This window comes from Pinus tabuliformis, chromosome 6, assembly GCF_031772625.1.
Source record: "Pinus tabuliformis cultivar Carrire ecotype Pingquan chromosome 6, CPIR1, whole genome shotgun sequence".
In the NCBI taxonomy this organism is placed as follows: Eukaryota; Viridiplantae; Streptophyta; class Pinopsida; order Pinales; family Pinaceae; genus Pinus; species Pinus tabuliformis.
Genome location: NC_142292.1, coordinates 525,665,491 through 525,691,252, shown reverse-complemented (window position 1 = coordinate 525,691,252; position 25,762 = coordinate 525,665,491). Strand labels below are relative to the sequence as shown.

At 35.9% G+C, this 25,762-nt stretch overlaps 3 protein-coding genes across 3 annotated transcripts; 1 reads left to right on the top strand and 2 right to left on the bottom strand.

Annotated features, from left to right (window-relative positions):
• Positions 1-6,497: 6,497 nt before the first annotated feature.
• Positions 6,498-24,146, bottom strand: LOC149259603 (putative pectinesterase 53). Its single transcript, XM_089454641.1, has 4 exons — positions 23,985-24,146; positions 23,568-23,609; positions 6,748-6,941; positions 6,498-6,645 (listed from the first exon to the last, which is right to left on the bottom strand). Exons 1-4 carry the CDS (start codon positions 24,144-24,146, stop codon positions 6,498-6,500), a joined length of 546 nt encoding a protein of 181 aa, XP_089310767.1.
• On the top strand, positions 7,543-11,339 carry LOC149259605 (uncharacterized). Its single transcript, XM_089434005.1, has 2 exons — positions 7,543-8,111; positions 11,243-11,339. Exons 1-2 carry the CDS (start codon positions 7,543-7,545, stop codon positions 11,337-11,339), a joined length of 666 nt encoding a protein of 221 aa, XP_089290131.1.
• Positions 22,224-23,479, bottom strand: LOC149259604 (uncharacterized). Its single transcript, XM_089376424.1, has one exon. It carries the CDS (start codon positions 23,030-23,032, stop codon positions 22,427-22,429), a length of 606 nt encoding a protein of 201 aa, XP_089232550.1. The 5' UTR covers positions 23,033-23,479; the 3' UTR covers positions 22,224-22,426.
• Positions 24,147-25,762: the final 1,616 nt, after the last annotated feature.

Here is a 25,762-nt window from a genome sequence, read left to right as displayed (position 1 = left end):
AGAAAGTAGAAGCAATACATGTGAGAGTGAAGGAAAAGAAAAAGATAAACTTTTTAAAGTGAAAGAAAGAAAAATAATAGTCACGAAAGAAAAAGTGCACAAAAAAGATAGTTGAGAAAACTCACTGGAACGATGATGCAATTGAAATTGGGAGTGAAAGATATTGTCAATTGAGGTTTCACACTAACTATGGACATGGGTTGCACAATTGTTGTTCTTATCAATTGCACAAACACTATCATAAAAAATTGTGCAATGCCTACCATTATTAATCACTATGAAATAAGTATCTTTAAGAACTGTGTAGTAACTATTTCTAGAGATTGAAAAACCATTATTTTCAAAGATTGCAAATACCCTAGTTCCAAGGATTGCACAAGCACTATCCTTAAGGAATGTGCAATGCTTCTTATCAGAGATAGACATTGATTGTTGAGTTTGCATAAGAAAGGTGCACTTATGAATACATCAAATTTTAAGCATGTGAAAGAAAATGACTTTGAATAGCTTGAGGTAACATATCACGAAGTGACCATGAATAGCTTGAGGTAACATATCACGAAGTGACCATGAATAGCTTGAGGTGACATGTCATGAGATCATTAGTAGTCTCCAAAATTTAACTGTGGGAAAAATTTTGGAAGGTGTTTGTTACAACGATAACACCACCCAATCATCTATAATTAGATTTACATTTATAAGGTTTGTCATTTTTTTTTTTAAATTAAACTACTTTAGATCAATTTCTTATCGATGGAAACCTATCTAAAATAAAAATTATTTAGAAATATTTCCATAAAACATTTCTAAATTTTTTAATTCCTATAACGGTTATCACTCACGAGTGGTAACTCATCGATGACTCCAACAACAATTATTAATTTTTACTATATTGAATTTATTTATTAGATCTATAAAAACATCATACAAGTGTGAATAAAAAATATATCAATAACCTTCATTCTATGAGTTTATATAGTTAATTAAACTATGTTTTGACATGTCCCAATGTCTATTATGATCCCAAGTGCTTGGAATTATTGAATTGGAATTTTGAGAATTGAGTGCATTGTTCTCACTCATATATTTAAAGCAATTATGTGAATATATGTAAGTAAATTTCATTATTAATTGTCATTTTTAGTGAATGTTCATGTTGTCTTTCATGGAAATGTTGAAGAATAATTTCAAAATCAAGTTGTTGTTGTGGTTGTTTTAATTTCTTCGGCATTGAAGGAAAAGGTAAAATTGTAATATGATATTAATGGTTATATCAATTCATTTTATACACTGCATAATTTAGCTATACCTTATACTAATCAATTTTAATTTGCAAGTCTCAAGGGTTAGTTCATTTGGTCTAGAGCCAAACATGAAGTTCTCTGAGATAATTGCTAGTTGTTTTTTATCACGGGTTCAACTCTCTTCGATTCCCTTGGGGTAAGGCCATGTAAGTTGATAGTTTACCTAGTTTACCATCCATGAAATGTGGGCAAGTACTTTGGGGTTTTGTGATTTCCTTCCAGGTAAATAATAATAGAATTTGCAAAACAAATTCCATGAATTTCTCTCTATTTAAGCCTTTTCCATGGTCTGCCTCTTCATCTGGTCCTGAGGATGAACCACACTTGTTGGTTCGAAACGCGTCGGCCAAAAAATTATCTCATGTGATTTCTACCGAAAGACTCTGTTTAATTAATTAACATAAATTTCATGAACTCAGACATTATTGAGAGCAATGGAACAAGGTTATACTTTTTTTTCTTTCATGTCAACCTTTTTTTTTGTGAATTAAAAGCTTTATATTACTCATAAAAATAATTTTACATGCATTGTAATGATCCATAAACTGTAGTGGATATTCCACTAGACAATTCGTCACAACATATATGATAATAATATATTAAAATACTAAAATTTTACACTATTGTTGTTTATTAAACTTTAATATTTATGGATTTTATTGTAATTAGTACATGCATGTGAATATAAATTATGCATAAAAGTAGGGAATGACAAAATAATCTCACACACACACAAGACACAATATATGCTCTCTGGGAAACCTTTTCAGGAGAAAACCCAGTTGGAAGGTGAGCCCGCTTCGCTCTATTTCTCTGTCTAGAAATATGGTTGCAAATACTAATGCATGTGGCCCATGGGCTACTACAATGCATAGATCCTCCTTATGTGATCTACCTCCTATCTCTCCTGGTTATCTTTTCTCAGCTATGGAACAAAATGCTCTCGAAAGAATGGAATGCCTCTTCCTCCTAGTGGCACGGTTATAACACAACCTGATAGCGTACTAGTGGTTAAGTTTGACTACATCAACTCTTAACTAGAGTTACAAAATAGACTGTTCTAGAGCCTTTTACATGACAAACACGTGGCTAACCCCTTTTCCATAAATAATGGGGGCTCACATAACATCCTTCCGAACTATTGGTGTAAAAACAAGAAGGTCAATTATCTGAGTGACATAAATTTTGCAAACAGACTCTAGTTGACGCACTTCTTGCATCGTTGAAAAGGTTTGTGTGTAGAATAACATAAATAGGTGCATGCTAAAACAGAAAAATTTTACCCCAAACAACATCGTTTGATGCATAAAAATGCTCTGGGAAGGTTTTAGACCCCATTTCGCCAAACTGAGTCCTACCGGTATAAACGGTTTCGTGAGCCAATTCCTCCACTTTTTCCACTTCAAATGTATCAAAATGAATAAAAAACAATATATTGATTCAATTCAAATGATTTGATTTGAACAAAAAGGATGCAAAACTCCTCAAAAACAATATAAAAAATTCTATCACCCTCAAAATAAAAAAACATTGTTAATTTTTAAAATTATCCCTCTCTTAAACACACCAAAAGGAAACCTAATTTGTAAATCAACCATTAAGGTGAAAGGAAACTTAATAATATAAAAATATGAGTAAAAGGAAGTAATATCAAATTTATTTTTTTTAATTCTCCCTCTCATATAAAGGAAGCTTAAATTTGTAAATCAACCATTAACGGTGAAGGACACTTTTTGAAACACATTTTATAAATTTATGATAAAAAAACACGTGACAAGGTTTTATATTTGTGTGTAAAATTAATTTAATTTTTTTTTTATTTGTGGTTTATCTTAGAGATCAGTAACTACTATGTCACTATGTCCACAAAACATTTGTACTAGGTAGATTTACTTAAGAGAATAATTTCTTGTTGGCTCAACCAAAAATCCTTAATTGAACCTATTGCTTCTCAATATCAAAGGTGTTTTAATGACAAGGACTCGACCAACTAAGCTAACCCTCGGGGATTTTTTTTGTATGTGGTTCACAAGCCTCAGAGATTCGTGATCGCTACATCACTACGTCCATAGAATATTTGTACTACACAGATCTACCTGAAGGGATCACTTTCTATCAACTCAACCAAAAGAAATGAACTTGTGACCTCTCAATAGCAAAGGTGCTTTAACAACAAGGACTTGGGATTTTTTTTCGCATATGGTTCACTAACCTGTGACCACTACATCCATGGAATATTTGTATTATGCATATCAACACAAAGAGATCACTTCCTACTCGACCAACTAAGCTAACCCTCGGGGATTTTTTTGTATGTGGTTCACAAGCCTCAGAGATTCGTGATCGCTACATCACTACGTCCATAGAATATTTGTACTACACAGATCTACCTGAAGGGATCACTTCATATCAACTCAACCAAAAGAAATGAACTTGTGACCTCTCAATAGCAAAGGTGCTTTAACAACAAGGACTTGGGATTTTTTTTCGCATATGGTTCACTAACCTGTGACCACTACATCCATGGAATATTTGTATTATGCATATCAACACAAAAAGGGATCACTTCCTACTAACTCAACCGCATATCTTAACCTCAATAGTGTTGAGAGAATTGAACCTGTGACTTCTCAATAATAAACGTACTTTAACGATGGGAACTCAACCAATTGTATTAACCCTTGAGGCATTTTTTCTATATACAATTATTTTAATAATAACTTTTAAGGCTTTAATTCTATATACAATTATTTTAATAATAACTTTTTAAACATAAACCTAGGTTATTTCAAATTTGTTATATTTTAGATTTTTGTTATCATGTATTTTATCTTTTTAGATTTTTTTTTAAAGCATGTTTACAATTGACATTTCAGAGTTAATAATCAAAATTAGATTACTACTTGAAATAAATTACATTATGAACATTTAAACTAATATAATTTTATATAAATTCGTATTTCTCTTATTATTTTTTAATTTATAATTTATTCTTTATTTTATAACTGATTTAATGAGTCATCAGCAGCAGTTTCAGAGACTGGATTAGTTCATAAAAATGTATTGACACTGCATGATACATGTCTTCATGTCTTAAAGCATGATTAATAAGTTTTTTGTTAATAAAAATGAAGATGATTTTAACAACTTCTTTTTCTTATAATCAACGATTTTACTGGGATAACTTGGATTCTCGCTTGGGTAGTGTAGAGGGCTATTTTATGAGTGATTCTGTGACCAGAGATCTTTGTGATCCCGTTGTTCAAGTTCGCAAGAGCCAGGAATTATTTCTTCTTCAGAGAATGGCTAGTGGTACAGAGTGAGTGGTACAGAGTGAGTGGTACAGAGTGTTGGGTGTGATTAAGGAAATTTTGGTTTTTTTTATGTCGTTGTTGTGTGGCTTTCACTGCATGGTTGTTGTTCAGGTTGTTAGAGGTTATAAGTCTGGCATTTCTTATGATTACTGTAGTGCTCGGATGCTGGTGGATTTTTATCAATTTGGCATCCTATGTTAATTACTAGTTGTAATCTTATGACATCATATCGAGTTCATGCTTTGTAAGTGTCACACAATAGTAAGGTTTGTATTTTTTAAATTTGACTATGTTCTAATGCCATTTCTTTTCTCTAAATTAATGGCTGAGATAGTGAGGTGATGGAGTTTGATCTGGTACTTGGGGTTCGTATTTGTATGGATTTCATAATGGCTTTGGTATAGACACATGCCTTTTTTTTCTTAATCATTTTGGTTTCTGGTTAAATTTGGTTAATATGTTAAATAATTGTTTATTTTGGTTTCTGGTTAAATTTGGTTAATATGTTAAATAATTGTTTAGTATCTTGTTCAATTTGGTTTTTATGTTAAATAATTGTTTAGTATGCACTGTGTATGGTGACTGCTACAATGAACAACCTAAAAAGTATTCTGAATTTCCATTATAAATTTTGTTTTCTTGTTTAATATAAAATACTTCAATTAGAAAAAAATAAATAAAAAAATAAAATTTTAAAAAATTAACAATAATATAATAACTAAAATATCTCCTTATGCAGTTAAATGAATTACTATACTCACATTGACAATCATGTCGTTTTTATATCATTGCATATCTATTTAAAATATTCCTCTTGAAAATTGTTATAAGTAAGGCAACTGAGATAAGATTGAGGTTTTTTTAGAAATATCATTTTCTTATTAAAAAATGGATAAATTAAAATATCATTTTCTTATTAAAAAATGGATAAATTATCCAAAAATGATTTAGTCATGCACGGAAAATTTTTGATTGAATTGGAATATAGGGAAGCATATCCTTCCAAATGGTTTCTCCTTTTTAGGGACCATTTGCAGACAAGTAATGATGGCTTTTAAGCAAAGATTAGGGTAGAATGGATGAGAGCCATGTTTAATCTCAATGACACTTATTTAAATTACAATAAGTAATGTGTTATTCAAAAAATAATTTATCTAAAAAGATAAATTAATGAAGTGGGTAGAGGAATTGATTGGATAGTTAAAAGTGATGGGAAGTGGGGAAAATAATTTCAAAAAATCTTGCAGTACTAGTGTTTGAGTCATATTTTTTCATGGTGGAAATGGATTCAGCACCATCAAAAATTATTAAAGCAACTAAAATCTTGAAGTTTGACAACTGTAATCTAAATTTACAAAAATCTATACCAGATTTTATCGAAATGTTGCTGTAACATAAATTTACAAAAATCCATACTAAATTTTATCAAAATATTGCCAAAATTTCCATAATTTTTGGTAAGGAGAAAAAACAGTCCGGTTAAACTGCCTGTAAAACAATTACTCGTGCATAGGCACTCAGTTTGTCTTCGATGCCAAAGTCACAATAATGGATTTAGTTGATACTCGATTTGAGCCGATTGTTTGCATTGGATACGTATAATTGTCCATAAATTAAGTTTCGTTTTTCGTATTATTCTAGGTTCTTTGATAAACAACACATTTAATGCATACAAACTATAAAAACCAGTCCACGACAAAGGCCTTTCGTTGCCGGAAAACTAACCTACGATAGTATTGGACAGAATATCCATACACTGTCTAGCGCCAAATGCGCAGCATAGCGCATTATCAAAATGCAGTCATTTCTAAATTCAGAAACGACGAATGTATTGCGTGCTACTATTTGTTGCAGCTCTGTACACAAAACATGATGGCAGCTATGTGATCCAGTTACCCCCGTCAATGTAACTGATGTTCAAAAACTCTGCGACCTGCATCGGATCAGTGAATGCATGTGACCATGCAACTCTTTGGCTTTCTGCTGCTCCTGGCCCATCACATTGGTACTGCCCAACATAAACAGTCCTGCACAGAGAGAGGAGATGAAAAGCAATAATGTTAGAATGAGATATGGGATTCTAATTATATGTGCATGCATGGTGCGGGGATGGCATAGCAGTGGCTTACTTTTCTCCGGAGGGATCTTTCCAATTATCCCATCCTTGTGGCACGATAATGTTATCCATGTAAGTGTCAGCAAATAATACTGTGGAGTAACGACCCCATGCCCTGCCCAAATACATTAATCCCTTGCCTGTCAACGTGCAGTGCAAAAACACAAAGCCCAAGTCTTCATACGGAGACGATCTCTGCTGAGCTGTAAATGCGCCAGGAGAATGGTCCGTTTTCCGTCACCGGTCTGAAAATCTTCCGGCTCCCGGCTCCGGTCACCGGGAATGTCTCAGCCCTTCGCGGTCACCGGGAATGTCTCAGCCCTTCGCCGCTCCCCTGGCTCCGCCACCCTCCCCTAACATTCCCTGCCAGGCCTGACAAAAAATCCGATTCGGATCAGGGAATGGGGCCTGACAGACTACTCGATTGGGGACGAGCTATTGCAGCCGCGGAGTATTGCTCCTGAGAGCTCCTTATTCCGTGTCGAATTCGAATTGTCACCCCCGCGCTGCAATGCATAATCGTTCTCCTGTAACTCTGCACCTAGCTCAGAAAAAAACACAGAAATGAATAAGTTCAGTACTAGCTACTCACTACTTCTTAACATAAAATTATGTTACTGTTACAAAAGGGGAAAATGAAAAACGCACACGCCATTATTAAAGATTCCCACGACTTTGGACTGAGTTTTCTGGATTTGACCGCCTTTATATAGCGATCCCGGTTTATCCGATATACAGATCGATGGGTTGCTGGGTTTACAGTAATCATTCTCACAGTGCTTCTGATAAATTTATCAAAATTCCAATTATGGGGAGCTGCATTTCTTCAAATGCCATCTCTTCTGTGCCAACAGCTACTGCAAAGCTCATATTGATGGACGGGAGCATCCTGGAGTTTTCTGAAATGGTGAGCGAAGAGATTCTGCAAGAATATCCGGGCCACTTTATCTGTGATTCAGATGGTCTTTATGCCGGTCGAAACATCTCCCAGGTTCTGTGTCACGATGATAGATTGCAGATTGGGCAGCTCTACTTTCTTCTTCCTCAGCGGAAATTGCAGTTTGTGTTAACAGACTCCGACATGGCTTCTCTTCTTTTCAAGATTAGCACTGCTTGGGAGTCAGCGCAGAAGAAGAGGCAGAGCAAAAGATTATCGCGTGGGTTCGTTAAAGCCCAAGCTCAAGTGCAGCCCTTTTTCAATATTCAGAGCCAAGATGAAAGTGAAACAGAGTACGACTCTTCTTTTGTTTGTTGTTTGTCCAGGCGCCCTAATAATCCAGTTTCAACAGATAGAGTGCGACTCCATTTTCAACCCATCTTGGAGGCTATTGTGGAGACTGTGATCGACGGTGATAGTGATTTTCATGTAACAAATATGTATAAATCAAGAAACAAAGAATTTTTTGAACTTGCTCTGGTTAATAGGATTTGGAAATATTTTTGGAATTTGCAATCCAGTTAAATTGGAAATATTTTTGGAATCGATGGTGAGAGTGATTTTCATGTAACAAATATGTATAAATCAAGAAACAGAGAATTTTTTGAACTTGGTTCTTTTTGAACTTGTTCTGGTTAATAGGATTTGGAAATATTTTTGGAATTTGCAATCCAGTTAAATTGGAAATATTTTTGGAATTTACAATTCAGCTAAAGACATCTTTAAATCTGGAAATATTTTTGGAATTTACAATTCAGCTAAAGACATCTTTAAATCTGTCCAATGACAGATTATTTGGACAGATTCGAGTCTTTTTGACATCCCAGTGGAACTCCTAAGTGTTAGCGTGCAATACTTCCTAGTGCACAATTTTCGTGAGAATTTAATTTAAAAAGGGTTAGGGAGATTCTGTGGGTAATTCATTTTGTATCTCTCTATTGTTAGTCCGGTTCTAGTTACTCTTTGTTCTTATGTTGTTTTCAAGCTCGTACTTATAGCGTTCCTTCATCCATATGAACACAATCTCTATATTATTGTACTGTATAGCTTAATTTTCACTTAGGAAGAGACATTTATGTAAATCTGGATTGGAGATAGTTATCTCTTTCCGGTGTTATTACATTATCATTTTTACTCAAAGACTTCTTATTATGAAGGTATGTTCTTTCCTCTTTGTTCCCTATCTACATCGACAGTAATGTATACCATAATTGAAGGTTTACCAATATTTATGTATATATGCTTAATTCTCATCCTCTACATCATATTACTGAAGCTACTATTTCATAATTGTGTCCCTGTCCCTGAAACTAGGTTGAACATTGCTGTTTTCTAAATATTTATTATGGAAAAAAATATGGAAAATATAATCATTTTAACTTCTTTTTTTTCCCTTTTGATCTCCATATCATGTATACTTTTTCTTCTATTTCTTTGATTTTGTTCTTGCAAATAAACATATTGTCTTGTAATCTACTTGTAAAATTTATTCGTTCAATGACTTGTTTGGGTCTGTCTAATTTTACTTGTTCAAGACCTTGTTTTGGTCTCCCGTGTCTCATCCGATCTCGATCCGGAAATAGAATGCAAAGGTCAGGGGAAGGTTCTGTACTGTAATCAGAAGTATCTTTCCTTTCCATGATTGTAGGTGACTTCGATCTGGATGAGTTCTAACCTATAAGCAAATCCAGTAACTGTGCAGAGTTATGTTGCCTAATTTTGGGTAAAATCTCTGGAAGCTTATGATAATGTTCTTTTTCTCCAAAATGAACTTGTTGCATCTTTATGTTGATGGTAGTAACTATATATCTATATGTTATCATTGATGAAATAACAATATTAAGTGTCTGGTTGAGCTTCTATTATCCGATTTAACATTCTTATAATGCTTTAAGCTTTTGTTGCCTTGGAAACCTCTGATATCCTTTGAAGTGAAGGCTACTCTTACTAGTAGTCAAAGATTCTATTTGTGAATTCCTTTCACATGTAACTCTAGCTTTTAATCTCTTTTTTGGAATGGCATTGGAATGATTGAATGTTAGATATTGCTGATTTATGGAGTATTTAGGAAGACAATGTGGAAGGACCTAGATGTTCACATCCATGGTTACTCATTGGTCATTTGTTTTTCTATTTAGGACATCCATGTATGGGCACTTTTGATTTTGTGAACACTAGGATCCCTTGTGTTTCTGAGATGTGCTTTCCCATTCAATTGGTTGAGTTCCTTCTCTTCCTTGTTTCTCGTTTCCATCTCATTTCGAGGCATAAAACTTTTAAGTAAGTCTAACGAAAAGCATGATTTTCACCATCCAACCTTTCATTCTTTATTTTGCTCATTTCGTATCTGGTTTTACACTTATCTAGGTGGCTGTAATGCTGGCCTCCTTTTCCCACTCACCTTGAGATACTTCAACCAACAACCTTTTATTCTGTATTCTGCTTATTTCGTATCTGTTTTTACCTAAGTCATCTGACACTGGGACACAAGACATGCAGGACACATAAATATGAGAGTCTGACACAGGACACACAGACCCCCAGATATATATTAAAAAAATTAATAACTATTACACAAATTCTCAAGATGATACAAATTCAATCATACATGTACATTGTAACATTATGCATACAATCATGATTCATCAATGATACAAGTTTACAACTAGCACTTACTATTACATTAATGACAAATACAATAAATTGACATTGGACAAACACAAGAAATCAACCATAAACTGCAGTTTTCTCATAAAGTCATAAAAATCAAAATGTATTACATAGGTGCTGAGTCCTGAGAATCCTGACTAGGAATTCTAATGGAAAATAGAAAATACAAAACAAGGTAGACACTAGAGTTCAGAACTGTAGAACAGAAAGGAAGAATCTCATAGGCTACTGCCAGCAGGCTATACGCTATACCTATAGCTCATCAACATTAAAATCAGCATCAGTGCCACCACTGCTCTCTTCTGCATCCTCCTCTTCTGTATCCAATGTAATCTTTGCATCTGTTGGTGTGAGGATGACTCCTCAAGAGTATCACCATCATCAAAAGTAACAGGCTCTAGCACTGTTGTCCAAACCCATATCATCAGGGAACACATCGCACATTTTTGTCTTCCTTTCAACCACTCCTCCCTCTGCTTGTAAATATGACAAAAGTTGGTGTGTTGGTGTGCACATACACCATTGTCTCTGTCCTATACTGAGAGGGGCGGCATTACCAATGGGGACACTTCTTTTGCACCTTCCCCGTTGTCCTTCACTGACCCATGAATATTGTAAAAAAAAGGAAAACTGCTGTAAGGTTGTGCTTGTAAACAAAATGGACAGGTAGACTGTTGTAGCAAAACTAGAAATAAATGGAAGGGAAATCCACTTACCTATCTCTTGAATCACCTCCAAAACACTCCTATCTCTTTTGTTGGTCGCTCCCACAGTCCCACAACACCCAAACAATGAATGCAAATGGACAAATGTGGCCCAATTTTGGATTTTATCAAGCCCATGGGTCACTTTTCGATGGACACATGTCCGAAAATCATGATTCTTTCTGGGCATGAATCAGACTCCTTTCTAACACGAATCCTGAAAGTCGGACACGCACCAACAGCGAATCAGACACGTGTCAGCAGCGAATCGTGTCTGACACGCAGGATTCGTGACACATGGGGGGGAGGATTAATCCGGTGACTTAGGTTTTTACACTTATCTATGTGGCTCTATACCTGTCTCTTGAATCACCTCCAAAACACTCCTATCTCTTTTGTTGGTCGCTCCCATAGTCCCTCAACACCCAAACTAAGTCACAGGACATGTCCTCCAAGGTCCCATGTCCCGTATTTTACGTGTCGGACACGAAAACGGCCCTAAAACACGTCGAAAACGTTTTTCATCGTGTCTTGTGAAATGTAAAACGTATTTGCTGGTTTTTGTCGTGTCCTGCATCTGGAAAACGCGTATTCCGTTGATAGAAAACGTTGCCTGCATCAGCTGCAATTTTTTTTTGAAAGAAACAAATAATTTTTGAGTGGGGCAGCTTAATGATCAAGTCTAGGCCCTAGTATTGATATGCTATTCATGGTAATGTTAAATTCTTAAAGTAAAAGGATGAAAATGAAGATTAATCTTCATTTTCATCCTTTTACTTAAATTTTTAACATTACCATGAAATGACTCAGGATGTTTGAGAGTGGTTCTGGCCTCATTGGATTTCATATGGAGAAAGTAGAATTTTAGATTTCATTCAAAATGCAGCAGACTTATTAGTTTTTCAGGATTTTAGGATTGGGAGATTGTAATGTTTCCAGGTGACACCACCTGCCCAAGCTACCCTTGCCACCAGTAGAGGACGTGATCTACCTCCTATAGCTCCTATTCTTGTTCTTCAGCTTCTAGAGCATAGGAAACTCCACTACCAACTCCACCAGCACTAGCATCTACATCTAGAGGGAAAGGGAGAGCTGTGGCATTTTCTCGCAAGAGGGGCAGAGGAAATCAATAGGATTAGTCTTTAGTTATTTTCTTATGTGCTTGTAAGTTGTACATGAACAATGAACATTGAATATTCAAGAATCAAGACCAAGCATATCACATTCTAATTTCTAAATAGTAAATTTTGATTCTATTTATTTTTTTAAAGTGAACTATGAACTTTGAGAAGTAATTATATTTTAATTTGATTAGATAAGCTGCAACCTGCAATTTAATATGGATAAAAAACTATATTTCGGTATATATATATATATATTAAATATATATAAAACATGTCCCCCATGTCCTGTTTCCAAGTCGTTGCGTTTCATATTGAATACTCGTATTTACGTGTCCTCCGTGTCTCGTGTCCTCGTGTCATGTGACTTAGCACCCAAACAATGAATGCAAATGGACAAATGTGGCCCAATTCTGGATTTTATCAAGCCCATGGGTCACTTTTCAATGGACACATGTCTGAAAATCATGATTCTCTCTGGGCACGAATCGGACTCCTTTCTAACACGAATCCTGAAAGTCGGACACGCACCAACAGCTAATCAGACACGTGTCAGCAGCGAATCGTGTCTGACACACAGGATTCGTGATACATGGGGGGAAGGATGAATCTGGTGACTTAGGTTTTTACACTTATCTATATGGCTCTAACCCTTGCCTGCTTTTCCTACTCACCTTGAGATACTCAAACCAACATGGGAGAGCAAAAGTTTAGGTACACTTCTGTGTGGCTGCAATCATGGCCTACTTTTCCCATTCACCTTGTAGATACAAAACCCAGGTTCGAAGAGGAAAAATTTACTAATCCTGTACATATGCATTCTTTCTTGTGCAGTTTGTTGATATCCTTTGTCACTGTTTATTTTAAATTATTATAGGCATACTAAGGATCATACATTGGATATTCTTGCAGGTAGTTTGGATGGTTTACAAATTCATTCAAATGAACTCACCTTTGTGGAATCAGTCTCGACTGGTGGTATTGATAGGCATGTTGAGTCCCCAGTTGACAAGCTGAAAATCTTTAATAATATTTGTTCTTCAAAGGACCAGGACACGGAACACATCTCTATATACATTGGGGACAGTTTAGGTGACTTGCTTTGTCTTCTTCAGGCAGATATTGGAATAGTGATTGGTAAAAACTCAACCCTAAGAAGGGTTGGAAAACGTTTTGGAGTATCATTTGTTCCTTTGTTTTCTGGTCTTCTCAAACAGGAGAGAGCATATGTAGAAGGTTCTAGTTCTTGGACAAAACAAAGTGGAATTCTTTATACCGTCTCTAGTTGGAGTGAAATACATGCTTTTATTTTGGGTTCTTCCAATTGATTGGAGCTCTCTTTCAGTGCATGACATTTGCTGTGGCAATGTGTTTTTGTGAAGATACAGTTATAAAAAAGTACATACATCATACAAGAATGTATTCACACATCCTATTCAATAGCAGGGCAAGTTTTGCAGAAAAACAACACCCCAAAAATCAATTAAACTCAGAAGTTTTGGTCGAATGTGCCATTCGAATGGTGAATCAAGATCTACAATTTTTCTTTTCCTTTTCAGTTGAAAAAATTGTTGAGAGTCTACATGTTCTAGTTTAGCATGTATATCTGGAACAGTGAGTTGAACAGTAACTGCAGGCCCAGTGAATTGATGATCATGCCTCCATCCTTTATCTGCTAATGTTGTAGAAACATGCAGCATAGCATGAATTTAATCTGGCTTCAATTTGCAGATCTGGTTTCAGTGCTACAGTTCCAGACCTCAGTTAGGAATCCTGATAAGAAGCAAGTCTTTACAGGATGTTACAGTAATTAATTGAACACTGGAGGGGAAACATGTATAAATTAGGGCCATTATTAGTTTTCAAAGCAGGGTAATATCTTGTGACAAACCTTATTGAAGATACATGGCATATGCTGCTGACTTGGGTTATTTCATTATAGCATGCAGGATGTAACAGTCTGAAACTCAATATATTTTTGAAGCAGCTGTATAAATATTTTGAAGAAATTTCTGAAAAAAAAAAAGGTTGAAGAATGTCAAGCAAAAGTGTAGTGGGCTATGCAAGAAGTACTATTGTTTCAAGCAGTGATCCCAATTTCTAAGTGGAAATATTTCTTTTGCAGATACAATTGTTCAGCTTTCTATTTTGATGGATAGTCTTCTTTCAAATATGATTTCTTTTGGACATAATTCATAAAATTTGTGGCACTGCGAGTTGAAACCATCAACGAATTCTGTTTCTGCAGCTCTGGTCAACAAATTGATCTCTTTATTCAATTAGATCCTCATTAACCTAAATTATGCACTTTAACTGCAATATTTTAAAGCTCCTTAGCTTCTCAGTCAAGTGGTCACCTTTGCTCCAATACTCGTTCATTAAAATCCTTAACTAGCACAGGGGTCCTTTGAAGTGAGTAATTAAAAGTGTTTTATATTTCTATTAACCATTTGTCCAGTCCACCCAAATGTTGGCTGTCCGTCATCAACTGTTAACATTAGCTGAGCTGTTATTGATATTGTTGCATTTCTGCGTTTTAAGAAATTTCTTAGATATGAATGTTTCATAAAGTTTAGACATATGCAGATGGTTAATGGGAACAATTTGTTTGTTATACATGTTATTTCATGGGCATTTGTATATTGTTGGTTGGTTATGGGTGAGTACATATATGAAACTGTAACCAAATATCTCGTCAAATCTTGAAAGAGTACATAAAAGATGAGATTTGCAAATCTCAAAGATGTACAAAGTGGAGATTCCAGAGCGAGGGAATCCACGAAAGCTCGTCCAGCACCATAGTCGGCTGAAAAGACATCAATCAAAGGTATAGTAATCAATCTGTGGGTAAGTATAGTACTGGTAATTCCATCTTTCAATCAAGTAATTGGAATAATATTGTACCCATACTTCTTTTTCAGTTTCCCAAGTTGAATTATCATGAGGATCGGGAAGATCTAATTCATTTAGATTCAGGAAAGGATTGAGTTTAGGATCAACTTGTCGATGAAAATCTTCGTAACCGGTACTTGGGTTGATTCTTCTACACTTGTAGTGATTCATTACGAACCATCTCACATGGCCACATCTTCTGACACCATTCAGGAAATCTGTACTGCTGATATTTACCAAATCTCTTATTGATTTATCCAGCACTAAAACCATCATCGTGCTATTAGGACTGAAGTTTGGTATTTTCATCATGCCCATGGAGTATGGTTTCATGAGTAATGGGGATAAGCCATATTTCTCCCACCAATCCATGAACCATTCTGGTACAGGATCATCTTCTTCCATGTCTTCTACTGGAGTGTCTTCAAACAAAAATGAAAACTGCAAAGAATAAAACATATTAGTGGAATAATTCTGCATATTCATTGCTGTGTAAAAAGCTTCTTGCTGCCTGTCTGAATCATAATTGTCTCTGTGAAGATGATTGTCAAATCTTCTGAATGTTATATGACAACTGGTGATTCTGTTATCATCTTCATGATCTCTTTCAATCACATAAGCAATGCTTCCAATTTGCCTTAAATAATCTAAAGCTTCAAGAGCTTCATTATTCGCTTCATCTTGATGAGGATCTGTCCAAAGAAAATCAATCCCTGTTCTGTACCTGACTTCTTTTATTGGCCGCCAATCTTCATCATGATCTAGAAGGAGTGTGTCTAGATTATATGAAATCCATCCAGAAGAGGTCTCAATTTCCACAGTATTTTCATGTCTTCTGATGAAATTACATTGCAGACTCATTATTGAATGTTCAGATAAAAATTCTCTGCTTAACATATCTGCAAAGTTGTTCTTATCCCTTTGACAAATTCAATGTCAAAACTATACTGGCTGAGGTGCATGATCCATCTTACCATAGCAGCATCTTCAAAATCACATTTATGAATTGCATATTTTAAAGCTTGACAATCTGTTTTGATGGTGAATTTGGTGTAGATAACAAAATCTCTGAATTTTTCTATTCCCAAACAGACTGCTCTAAGTTCTTTCTTTAAGCTTGACCAATTTAATTGATTTTTGGCCCACAAACCTGATGCATACTGACATATTTCAATTTCATTTTTGCTGCTAGGATTCTTCTGGCATAGTACTACTCCCCATCCTTCATAACTGGCATCCGTCATGATTATTGTCTCCCATTCTTCCCTGATAGGAGAGAGAGGCTGAATTTTTCTGACTTTTTCTTTTATTGTTCTGACTGCCTGGGTGCAGTCATTATTCCATGGAATTGGATCCTTCTGAAGCCTTTTGTTTAACAATTTTCTTTCTTGTGCACAATGCTTCAAAAACTTAGAAATGTAGTTCAAACTTCCCAAAAACCTTTGTAATTGTGTTTTATCTTTAATCTCATCAGGGAAGTGATCAATGAAATTCAAACTTCTTTGGATTACAGTATATGATCCATACTGTATATTGTAACCCAAGAAATCTATTATTGGCCGAAATAATTTCATCTTGGATTCTGATAATACTATACCCATGTCTTTGACCCTGTGAAGAAAAATTTTCAAATGTTTGACATGGTCAGCAATATTATCAGAATGAATCAGTAAATCATCAATATATTTCTTCAGGAAACTTTCCATTCCTTCGAAAGTTTCATCCATTATTCTCTGAAAGGCTGAAGGAGCATTGATCAGGCCAAATGGCATGATATTCCACTCATAATGTCCTTCTGGTACAGAGAATGTTGTCTTCCATTTATCTTCTTCTTTGATTCCTACTTGCCAGAAACCAAATTTGAGATCAAATTTGGAAAATATCTTGGACTTTAATATCTGAGCAAGTATGGAAGATGACTTTGGCAAAGGATAGGCATCATAATCCAGAATATTATTCAGAGGTTTATAATTCACAACTAGCCTTGGCTTTCCTCTGGCAATTTCAACATGCTTATTAACATAAAATGCAAAACATGCTATCGGGCTTTTACTTTTCCTGATAAGCCCTTTCTTTAAGAGATCCTTTATTTCTTCCTTGCAAAGCTTCATCTGCTCTTCATTCATTGCCACTGCTTTGGATCTCCTTAATTTTCCACTAAAATCTTTTTTGAGAGGAAGTTCTACTTCCTATTTTTTTATATGCCAAAAGGCATTTGGATCATCTGAACAACATTCTTTAAACTGCGCAGTGAGATTTGCTATCTCTGAAGCAAATTTTCCATTATCCAAATGCTCTTCTGTTTTTAGTACTTCTCTCTTTATTTCCATTTTTGCCAGCAGATTTTCCATTCTTTCTATTCTCTTAATTCTAATTGGAGAATTAGAATTAATAAATGGGAAAAAGACTTCATTATTATCAAAATTGACAAAGTATCCATACCTCTGAGTTTTTGTATCAAATTTTGCTCCATGCATATTAAAGTTCTGGAAAAATGGTGTCCCGAGGTACATTGCACAATCCAATCCCGGAACAACAGGACAAACCAAATGAACTCCAATTTTATCTGTAAGCAGAACATCAATTTCTGCTTCATGCTTTGTAGGGATATCACCACTTGCAGTGATCACCCTTGGACATGTTGTTGGCCTTCTATGATTCATGCCAACTACTGTATCACTTACTATGTTTAACCTGGAACCAGTATCCATAAGAACTTTCCAGAATTCATACTGGCTTCCGATTTTTACCTTCATTTTGACACAATACATGACATCTCTATTCATGCTATTGCATCCAAAATTTGTTCTTGCTATCTCTTCTTCTTCTCCTTCTTCTTTGTTATACTGTTGTTGAACTGGCCCTGAATGGTAGGTCCAGTTTTCTGTCTTCCCTGAAATAGGGTCTTGTGATGAAGAAGCAAAAGGGGCTTGTTCATTTAACATTTTTAGGCTTAACTCATTGTGCCTTTCAACACACAATCTTCTGTTCTCCTTGATTTATTTTCTCAATTCTTTTATTGCCTGATGCACTGCAGGCAAGGTTTGTGGCAAATCTTCTCCAAAATCTTCATTTCTGAATTGTCTGGTTAAAGCTTCAACAGAGAAAAGAGTAGCAGGAGGCACATACCCTTTATTTGGAGAGTTCTTTGAACTAGAGGGTGATTTCTTCAGATGTTCTATCAGCAGAGATCTGTACATTTCTTTCATTTGCAGATCTGTAGCAGCCATCATTTGTACAAAAATGTTTTTACTGATTTCATCATAATCAGTCTTCATCATCCTGACTGCATTACATGTACAAATATCAGGGTCATCACAATCACAATATTTACATTCTGTACAATGAGGATCATTACAGAATTCTTCATCAGATGTTTCTTCTGAATCAACATAATTAAAGTCATTTTCAGATCCTGAATCAGAAGATACCAACTCATCACAGCTGCTAGGAAGATCAAATGAATTTATCTTTCCTTTCTTATTTATATACTGGACTTTTTTTTTAGAGGAGTCTTTCTTTTTATTTGGACAGTTTGGAGATGTGTGGCCTTTTTTGTTACAGTTGTAACAAATTATTTCTCTATCTTTAGAAAACATCTTTGTATGCTTGTAAGGTTTTGCTTTGTAATGTTTTCTTTTTGGCTTTTCTTGGGAGGTCTGGGAATTCTTTTTGAAGTGTCTTTTTCTCCTCTTATGCCCCTCAGAATTTCCAGCTTTACCAAGGTGCCATTGTTTGCAGAGTTGTTGATATCCATGTGGCTTTTTAGGATTGGTAGCTGCTCTTGCAATCTTCATTTGTGAGCACAATTCTACAATGATCGCTTTTACAGCTTGTCTGATTATGCCAAATTTATAGTCTCCAACCTTCCCTGGTAGTTTATTGACAATAGTTGAAGAGACCCATTGGGGAAGGGATGCAACAAAAATTTCCTTCCATTTTGGCTCAAGAATGAGATCTGGAGTCAATGTATGCAATCTGTGAAGGAATTCATTAAAGTACTCATCAAAATGTTGCATATTATGCAACTTCATGGCCAGCAAAGTAATAGTTGTAATATCATTGGTTATTTGAGGAAAACCAATGAAATTGACTGTAATAGCATAAAGAAGTTTTCCTATCATATTGTTGACAGGTAAACTAGTGACAGGATCTATGTGAGTAGATCCATCTTCATTTTGGACAACTGCTTGTTCCCATCCTGCAAGGAGACTGGATCTTTTAATGTCTCAGCTTTTAGCCAAGAATCCAATGTTCCTTCAAATCCTCCTATTATTCTCCTTGTAGCATCAATAGGACCTATATCATCAGCAAGATAAGTCCTATAACATACAAGCATGGAATGTAATACAGACATAATTTCAACCTCTGTGCAATTATCAATATTCCATGAATAAGTAGAATTTGCAGACCAATCCTTATGGTATTCAAATTTCATAAGATATCTTCTATCAGGAGCAAGGTTCCAAGTAGTCTCCCATCTTGACCTGGATGATGTAGCATTGACTTGATCTTCATTATCAGGTTGCTCCTGGTCTTGATCTGTCAAAGATAAGTTATTGATACAGGTTTCAAGCTCTTCAATTTGTGGTTCTGCTTCTATCTTGTGAAGAGATATCACCAAAGGATGTTTCAGTCTTATGGAAACTTGTATCAAAACTTTCTTCTTCTCTAGTGTAAGAATCTTCAGACATGAAATTAGAAGATTCTGGTTTGCTAGATTCTTCAGTTTCTTTAGATTTCTTTATGGCAGGATGTGGGCTAAAGAAACTGGGATTTGCAAATAGAGAATATGGATGAGAGGAAGTAGGCGGTGGAAAGGTTATAGAGCTGGGTGTTCTAATAAGGCTTTCCACAGAAGGAGTAATAGAATATGGGACAAAAGTCTTGGGTTTTGAAAATATAGTTGCAGATTTATAGGCCTCAACCCTAGGCTTCTTTTTCAAGGATTCTATCCCTTGAGTTACTTCCCAAACTTGTTTTTTTACAATATCAAGAGAATTACTGATCTTTACAATTTCTTTTCCATGAGCCGAGGTAGCATCATGGGTCTTTTTATCTATCTGTCCTGTTTGTAAAGATAACCTGTCAAGACTCTTAGCAAGAGCCTTATCATTTTCTGCCAGAGTAGTAACACTGCTATTCAAACAAACTGTATTGTAATCTTGTTTTCTCAAAATGCTTTCAAGCATGGCCTTCATTTCAGAATTAGCAGTATCAACAGTTTCAAACTTAGATCTGACAAATTTTTCAAGACTTGACAAAGCTAGATTTGTCCAATTAGTAGCAGCAACAGCATCTTTTGCTACTAAACTAGGATCATCAGCATGAGATGGAAGTAATTTGTAAAGTTTTCCATCTTGACTTCTTATCACAAAATTTTTCCAAGGGGGAAACTCTGTGTCTGTTTCTAAAAGGCTTCCATCAAGGAGTTCCCACTTGTGCTTATTTGGGGTCCCAGACCTCATCATGTTTACTTGCAACTGAGAACAAATCTTTCTTAGTAGTTTTTCTCCTTCAATTTGAACAACAATCAGAGATCTTGGAATGTTTGGTTTATTTAGCATACTCTGAATTTTTGGCTGAAAAACATGTGCTTTCAAAGGAGGAGGAATTACTACTGGATTTTCTTTCATCTTTTCTTCTACAAATTTTTCTGGATCCTTGATTCTTTTCTGTTTAGCCTGGTTCCTGAATTGTTTCATCAAGGAATGTTCTATTATATTTGCAGAAGGATAATACCACTCATAGAATGATATCCATTGATTTTCTGCCTTCATCCATTCTTTCCATTTTTCAACATTCTGTCTGTTGAAGGCAGGACGATCATTTCTTGGAAGAAGCATTACTTCTTCAAAATACAAATGTTCTTTTTCATGTGTAAACATATCCCAATTGAACATTTTCTTTTTCCATTGATCATCAGGATCATATGGACTGATTCCTTTAAAAATATTTAAAAAGGCAATTATCTCTGAATCAGAAGGAATTTCTACATGCTTTGGAATTTTATCAATAGGATTTCTTCTGTATTCAGGAATGGGTGAAGAATCAACATAACCTAAACCATAGGTAGAAGAACTGGATATAGTATGTACAAGTAGTTCTTCTTGTGGATTAAAAAATACAACTTTTTTGTAACTTTCTTCAGACGAATCAGATGGAGGTGTAAACCTGATCATGTTTATTCTATGACGGTCTGATGACTCCCCATGTGGAGTTGGTGGTTCTGAAGAAAATTGACAAAAGGTTTTGGAGCAGTGTGGATGATCACAGACTGAGCTGAAGGGCTGAGATGTGCTTGGCTGTGAAAACATTCTTCTGATAGAATCATACACTGCGTGAGTACACATGAAACTGTAACCAAATATCTCAATCGCATATTAGGAGGTAATACTAGGAGGCAGGCCTGGAATGAAGGTATGATCTAGTTTGTGCTCAGATTTGATTCCATTCATATAGTCTTCGAGTCCGGTTTTGACTATTTCTCCATATATTCAGCCAAACATGCCATGGAAAGCATTCATGCCTTGACAGAAACATAGATTTGGTGTAAAAGATGTGTGCCTATGGTAATTGATATGCAAACAAGCGTCAGATTTTCTAGAGTAGACCGATAAAACCTGTGAATAAGATTAGGGGGGCTTTACTTAAAGGCTAAAGCCAGGTGCATTCCATTTCATCATTTCCAGATTTCCTGTAACATGCCAGAGATTGTTTTATTTTTAGTTTATTGTTAGGATTTAATTCCTTAAAGCTAGTAGCTTTATTTCTCTGTAAAGTTGATCATTTTCAATGTAATAGGGGTTGGCTTTTGGCATTTTGTTGATAGTGAGAAAAAATTTAGCTGTATTTGACCTGCAAATCGTCCTGTGACAACAAATTTGCCAGTTAAATTTCACCATTCTCATTGCCTTGGCTTTCTTATCAACTTTATATCTAATGCCCATTTTGAAAAGAAAACATTTCAGCCACATTTAATCATCTGAATCTATGACAGATTAATTGGACAAATTTAAAGACAACATGACAGATTATTTGGACAGATTTAAAGATGTCTTTAGCTGAATTGTAAATTCCAAAAATATTTCCAATTTAACTGGATTGCAAATTCCAAAAATATTTCCAAATCCTATTAACCAGAACAAGTTCAAAAAGAACCAAGTTCAAAAAATTCTCTGTTTCTTGATTTATACATATTTGTTACATGAAAATCACTCTCACCATCGATTCCAAAAATATTTCCAATTTAACTGGATTGCAAATTCCAAAAATATTTCCAAATCCTATTAACCAGAGCAAGTTCAAAAAATTCTTTGTTTCTTGATTTATACATATTTGTTACATGAAAATCACTATCACCATCGATCACACAGTCTCCACAATAGTCTCCAACATGGGTTGAAAATGGAGTCGCCCTCTATCTGTTGAAACTGGATTATTAGGGCGCCTGGACAAACAACAAACAGAAGAAGAGTCGTACTCTGTTTCACTTTCATCTTGGCTCTGAATATTGAAAAAGGGCTGCACTTGAGCTTGGGCTTTAACGAACCCACGCGATAATCTTTTGCTCTGCCTCTTCTTCTGCGCTGACTCCCAAGCAGTGCTAATCTTGAAAAGAAGAGAAGCCATGTCGGAGTCTGTTAACACAAACTGCAATTTCCGCTGAGGAAGAAGAAAGTAGAGCTGCCCAATCTGCAATCTATCATCGTGACACAGAACCTGGGAGATGTTTCGACCGGCATAAAGACCCTCTGAATCACAGATAAAGTGGCCCGGATATTCTTGCAGAATCTCTTCGCTTCTCACCATTTCAGAAAACTCCAGGATGCTCCCGTCCATCAATATGAGCTTTGCAGTAGCTGCTGGCACAGAAGAGATGGCATTTGAAGAAATGCAGCTCCCCATATTTGGAATTTTGATAAATTTATCAGAAGCACTGTGAGAATGAGTACTGTAAACCCAGCAACCCATCGATCTGTATATCGGATAAACCGGGATCGCTATATAAAGGCGGTCAAATCCAGAAAACTCAGCCCAAAGTCGTGGGAATCTTTAATAATGGCGTGTGCGTTTTTCATTTTCCCCTTTTGTAACAGTAACATAATTTTATGTTACGAAGTAGTGAGTAGCTAGTACTGAACTTATTCATTTCTGTGTTTTTTTCTGAGCTAGGTGCAGAGTTACAGGAGAGCGATTATGCATTGCAGCGCGCGGGTGACAATTCGAATTCGAACCGGAATAAGGAGCTCCCAGGAGCAATACTCCGCGGCTGCAATAGCTCGTCCCCGATCGAGTAGTCTGTCAGGGGATGTCAGGTCCCATTCCCTGATCCGAATCGGATTTTTTGTCAGGCCTGGCAGGGAATGTCAGGGGAGGGTGGCAGAGAAGGAGGGTGGCGGAGCCAGGGGAGGGGGCGAAGGGCGGAGACATTCCCGGTGGCCGGAGCCGGAAGATTTTCAGGCCGGTGACGGGAAACGGGCCATTCTACCGCCTAGGTAGACTACTCCAATGCGCCATAGTGTATGGCGATGGCATGCAGTTCGCAATTCTGCAATATTCAACAACCCAAAATATTGAATTTTTTACGCAGTTGTCTATAACGCGACTTTTTGAAAGTCTTTCCGACGACTTTTTCCGGTCGAAATCCAACAGGAATTTATTGGAATCGCAAGTTTGATAGCTAGTTTCTGCACAATGAAAGCGTCCCAGGGGTTTTCTAGGGTGCTGAATCCAAATATGCAGTTAAAAAACCATTTTAACTGCAACAAATCAAGATTTAACCTCAATTTCTTCCGTTGGATTTCGTCACCGAAATCTTCAAAAAGTCGCATTATAGACAACTCCATTTTTTACCAGCTACAAAATCTGAAACAGATAAACAAAGAAAGCAGTCACCATCATTTGTATTTATTTTACGTTTTACCTTATATATAGATTTTCCACTGCCACATATGACATCGATGGCACCTTCAATATAACAGTTTTGAAAGTAATGCTTCCCGCTATTGTCTAATACGGTGTCCTGATACGCAAGAAATCTGCAATCGAAAAACGCGCAACGATCTCCCGAAATACTCACCGCCATGTTGAATATGTAATTTCAACGCAGTCACCCAAAACCACCGTAACAAAACCACAAACCCGCTTGAGGCATATCGGACCACTCTTTGGTATGGAGTGGTTTCCGTACACAAGGGCCCGATAAAATTTAGTGTTGACGCGTGGCTCTCCCCATACGTAAGCAAACGTAATTTCTCGGGTGCTATCGTTCAGTCATGTAATGGTTTCCGATATTGTTGTCCACCATCCGATTCGCTTGAATGTTCTCTGCCGTTGATCGTTTGAAACCTGCATACGAGCCTATATTAAAAGCTTTGCGTGGAGTGAATTCAATTTTGTGTTGACCGCCAATAATAATGTAGTTAATGTGCCTGTAGAAAGTAGATGAAAGCTTTAAATTTTAATATATTTTTATATGTCGAAGGTATGGTGAATTTAAAGAAAGGCATGGTCTGGTCAGAGTGTTAAAATTTTTTACGCAATGTAATATCCAAAAAAAATGGAGCTCGTATATTATGTAATTTTTTTTGGGTTTATTTTGTATGTAACAAAAACGGGCTCGTGTGTGTTCATTTTTTCGAGTGAACGAACCAAATGAAAATGAGCTACGAGTGAAGCAGTGAACATATATGCACAGCAGTGCGGGGAGTATGAAATTTTGGGAGTTGCATATGTAATGTTTATTTTAAAGCAGTATGTGTAAAATAGTTTTACACCAGTAAGTAAAAAAATGGTTTTTACAGCAGTTTATGTAAGTTCTTTTACAGCAGTGAATCCATGTAAATTTGTTTTACAACAGTGAATGAAGATTTTACACAGCAGTGTAAAAATCATTTTGTAAAAGAGGCAGAGTTTTTTTTGGTGAATCCCTCTCAGCAAAGAGGATGAAGTTTGTATCAGACATTTTGTTTTAATGAATAGAAATCATTTTATGGTGGTGTTATACTCTGTTACTCAGTAAAAAAAATTTAAGCTTCCCTGTGCACAAAAGATCCTGTCGAGCAAGAGGAAACAGAGCATTGCCTCTGTGTGAGTTTTATTTGTGTGTTTTTGGGATTTTCTCAGAAAAATCCCCAACAGTGGTATCAGAGCAGGTTTAGCCTCTTTGAAGGTGACAAAGAAGCTGAAGGGAGGAGTCTTTGTTGCAGCAGTAGATCTTCTCCAGCAAAGTAAAGTCTTAGGCAAAGGATTCAGGTATTTCAAAAGTTTTTTTTTGTGTTGCTGAAGAAGCAGTCAGTTGTTTTAAAATACACAGTCAAGAAACTGAAGAATAGTTGAGGATGCAAGAATTGCTGGCACAAGCACCAGTAATAGCATGGGTATGCAGCTCCCATTATTTGATGGTAAAAACTATGACTATTGGGCAATAACAATGAAAGCCTTGTTTGCTTCCCAAGACTTATGGGAAATAGTTGAGGAAGGTTTTGAACAACCAGCAGAAGAAAATGAGTTTAATGCATTAACTCAAGGAGAGAAGGATCTATTAAAGAGTTGCAAGAAGAAGGATTCAAAAGCCCTTTTCTTCTTGTATCAAGCAGTGCATGGAAGTGTGTTTCCAAGGTTAGCAGCAGCTAAGACATCCAATGAAGCATGGCAAACCCTCAAGACAGCCTATCAAGGCATGGAGAGAGTGAAGACAAC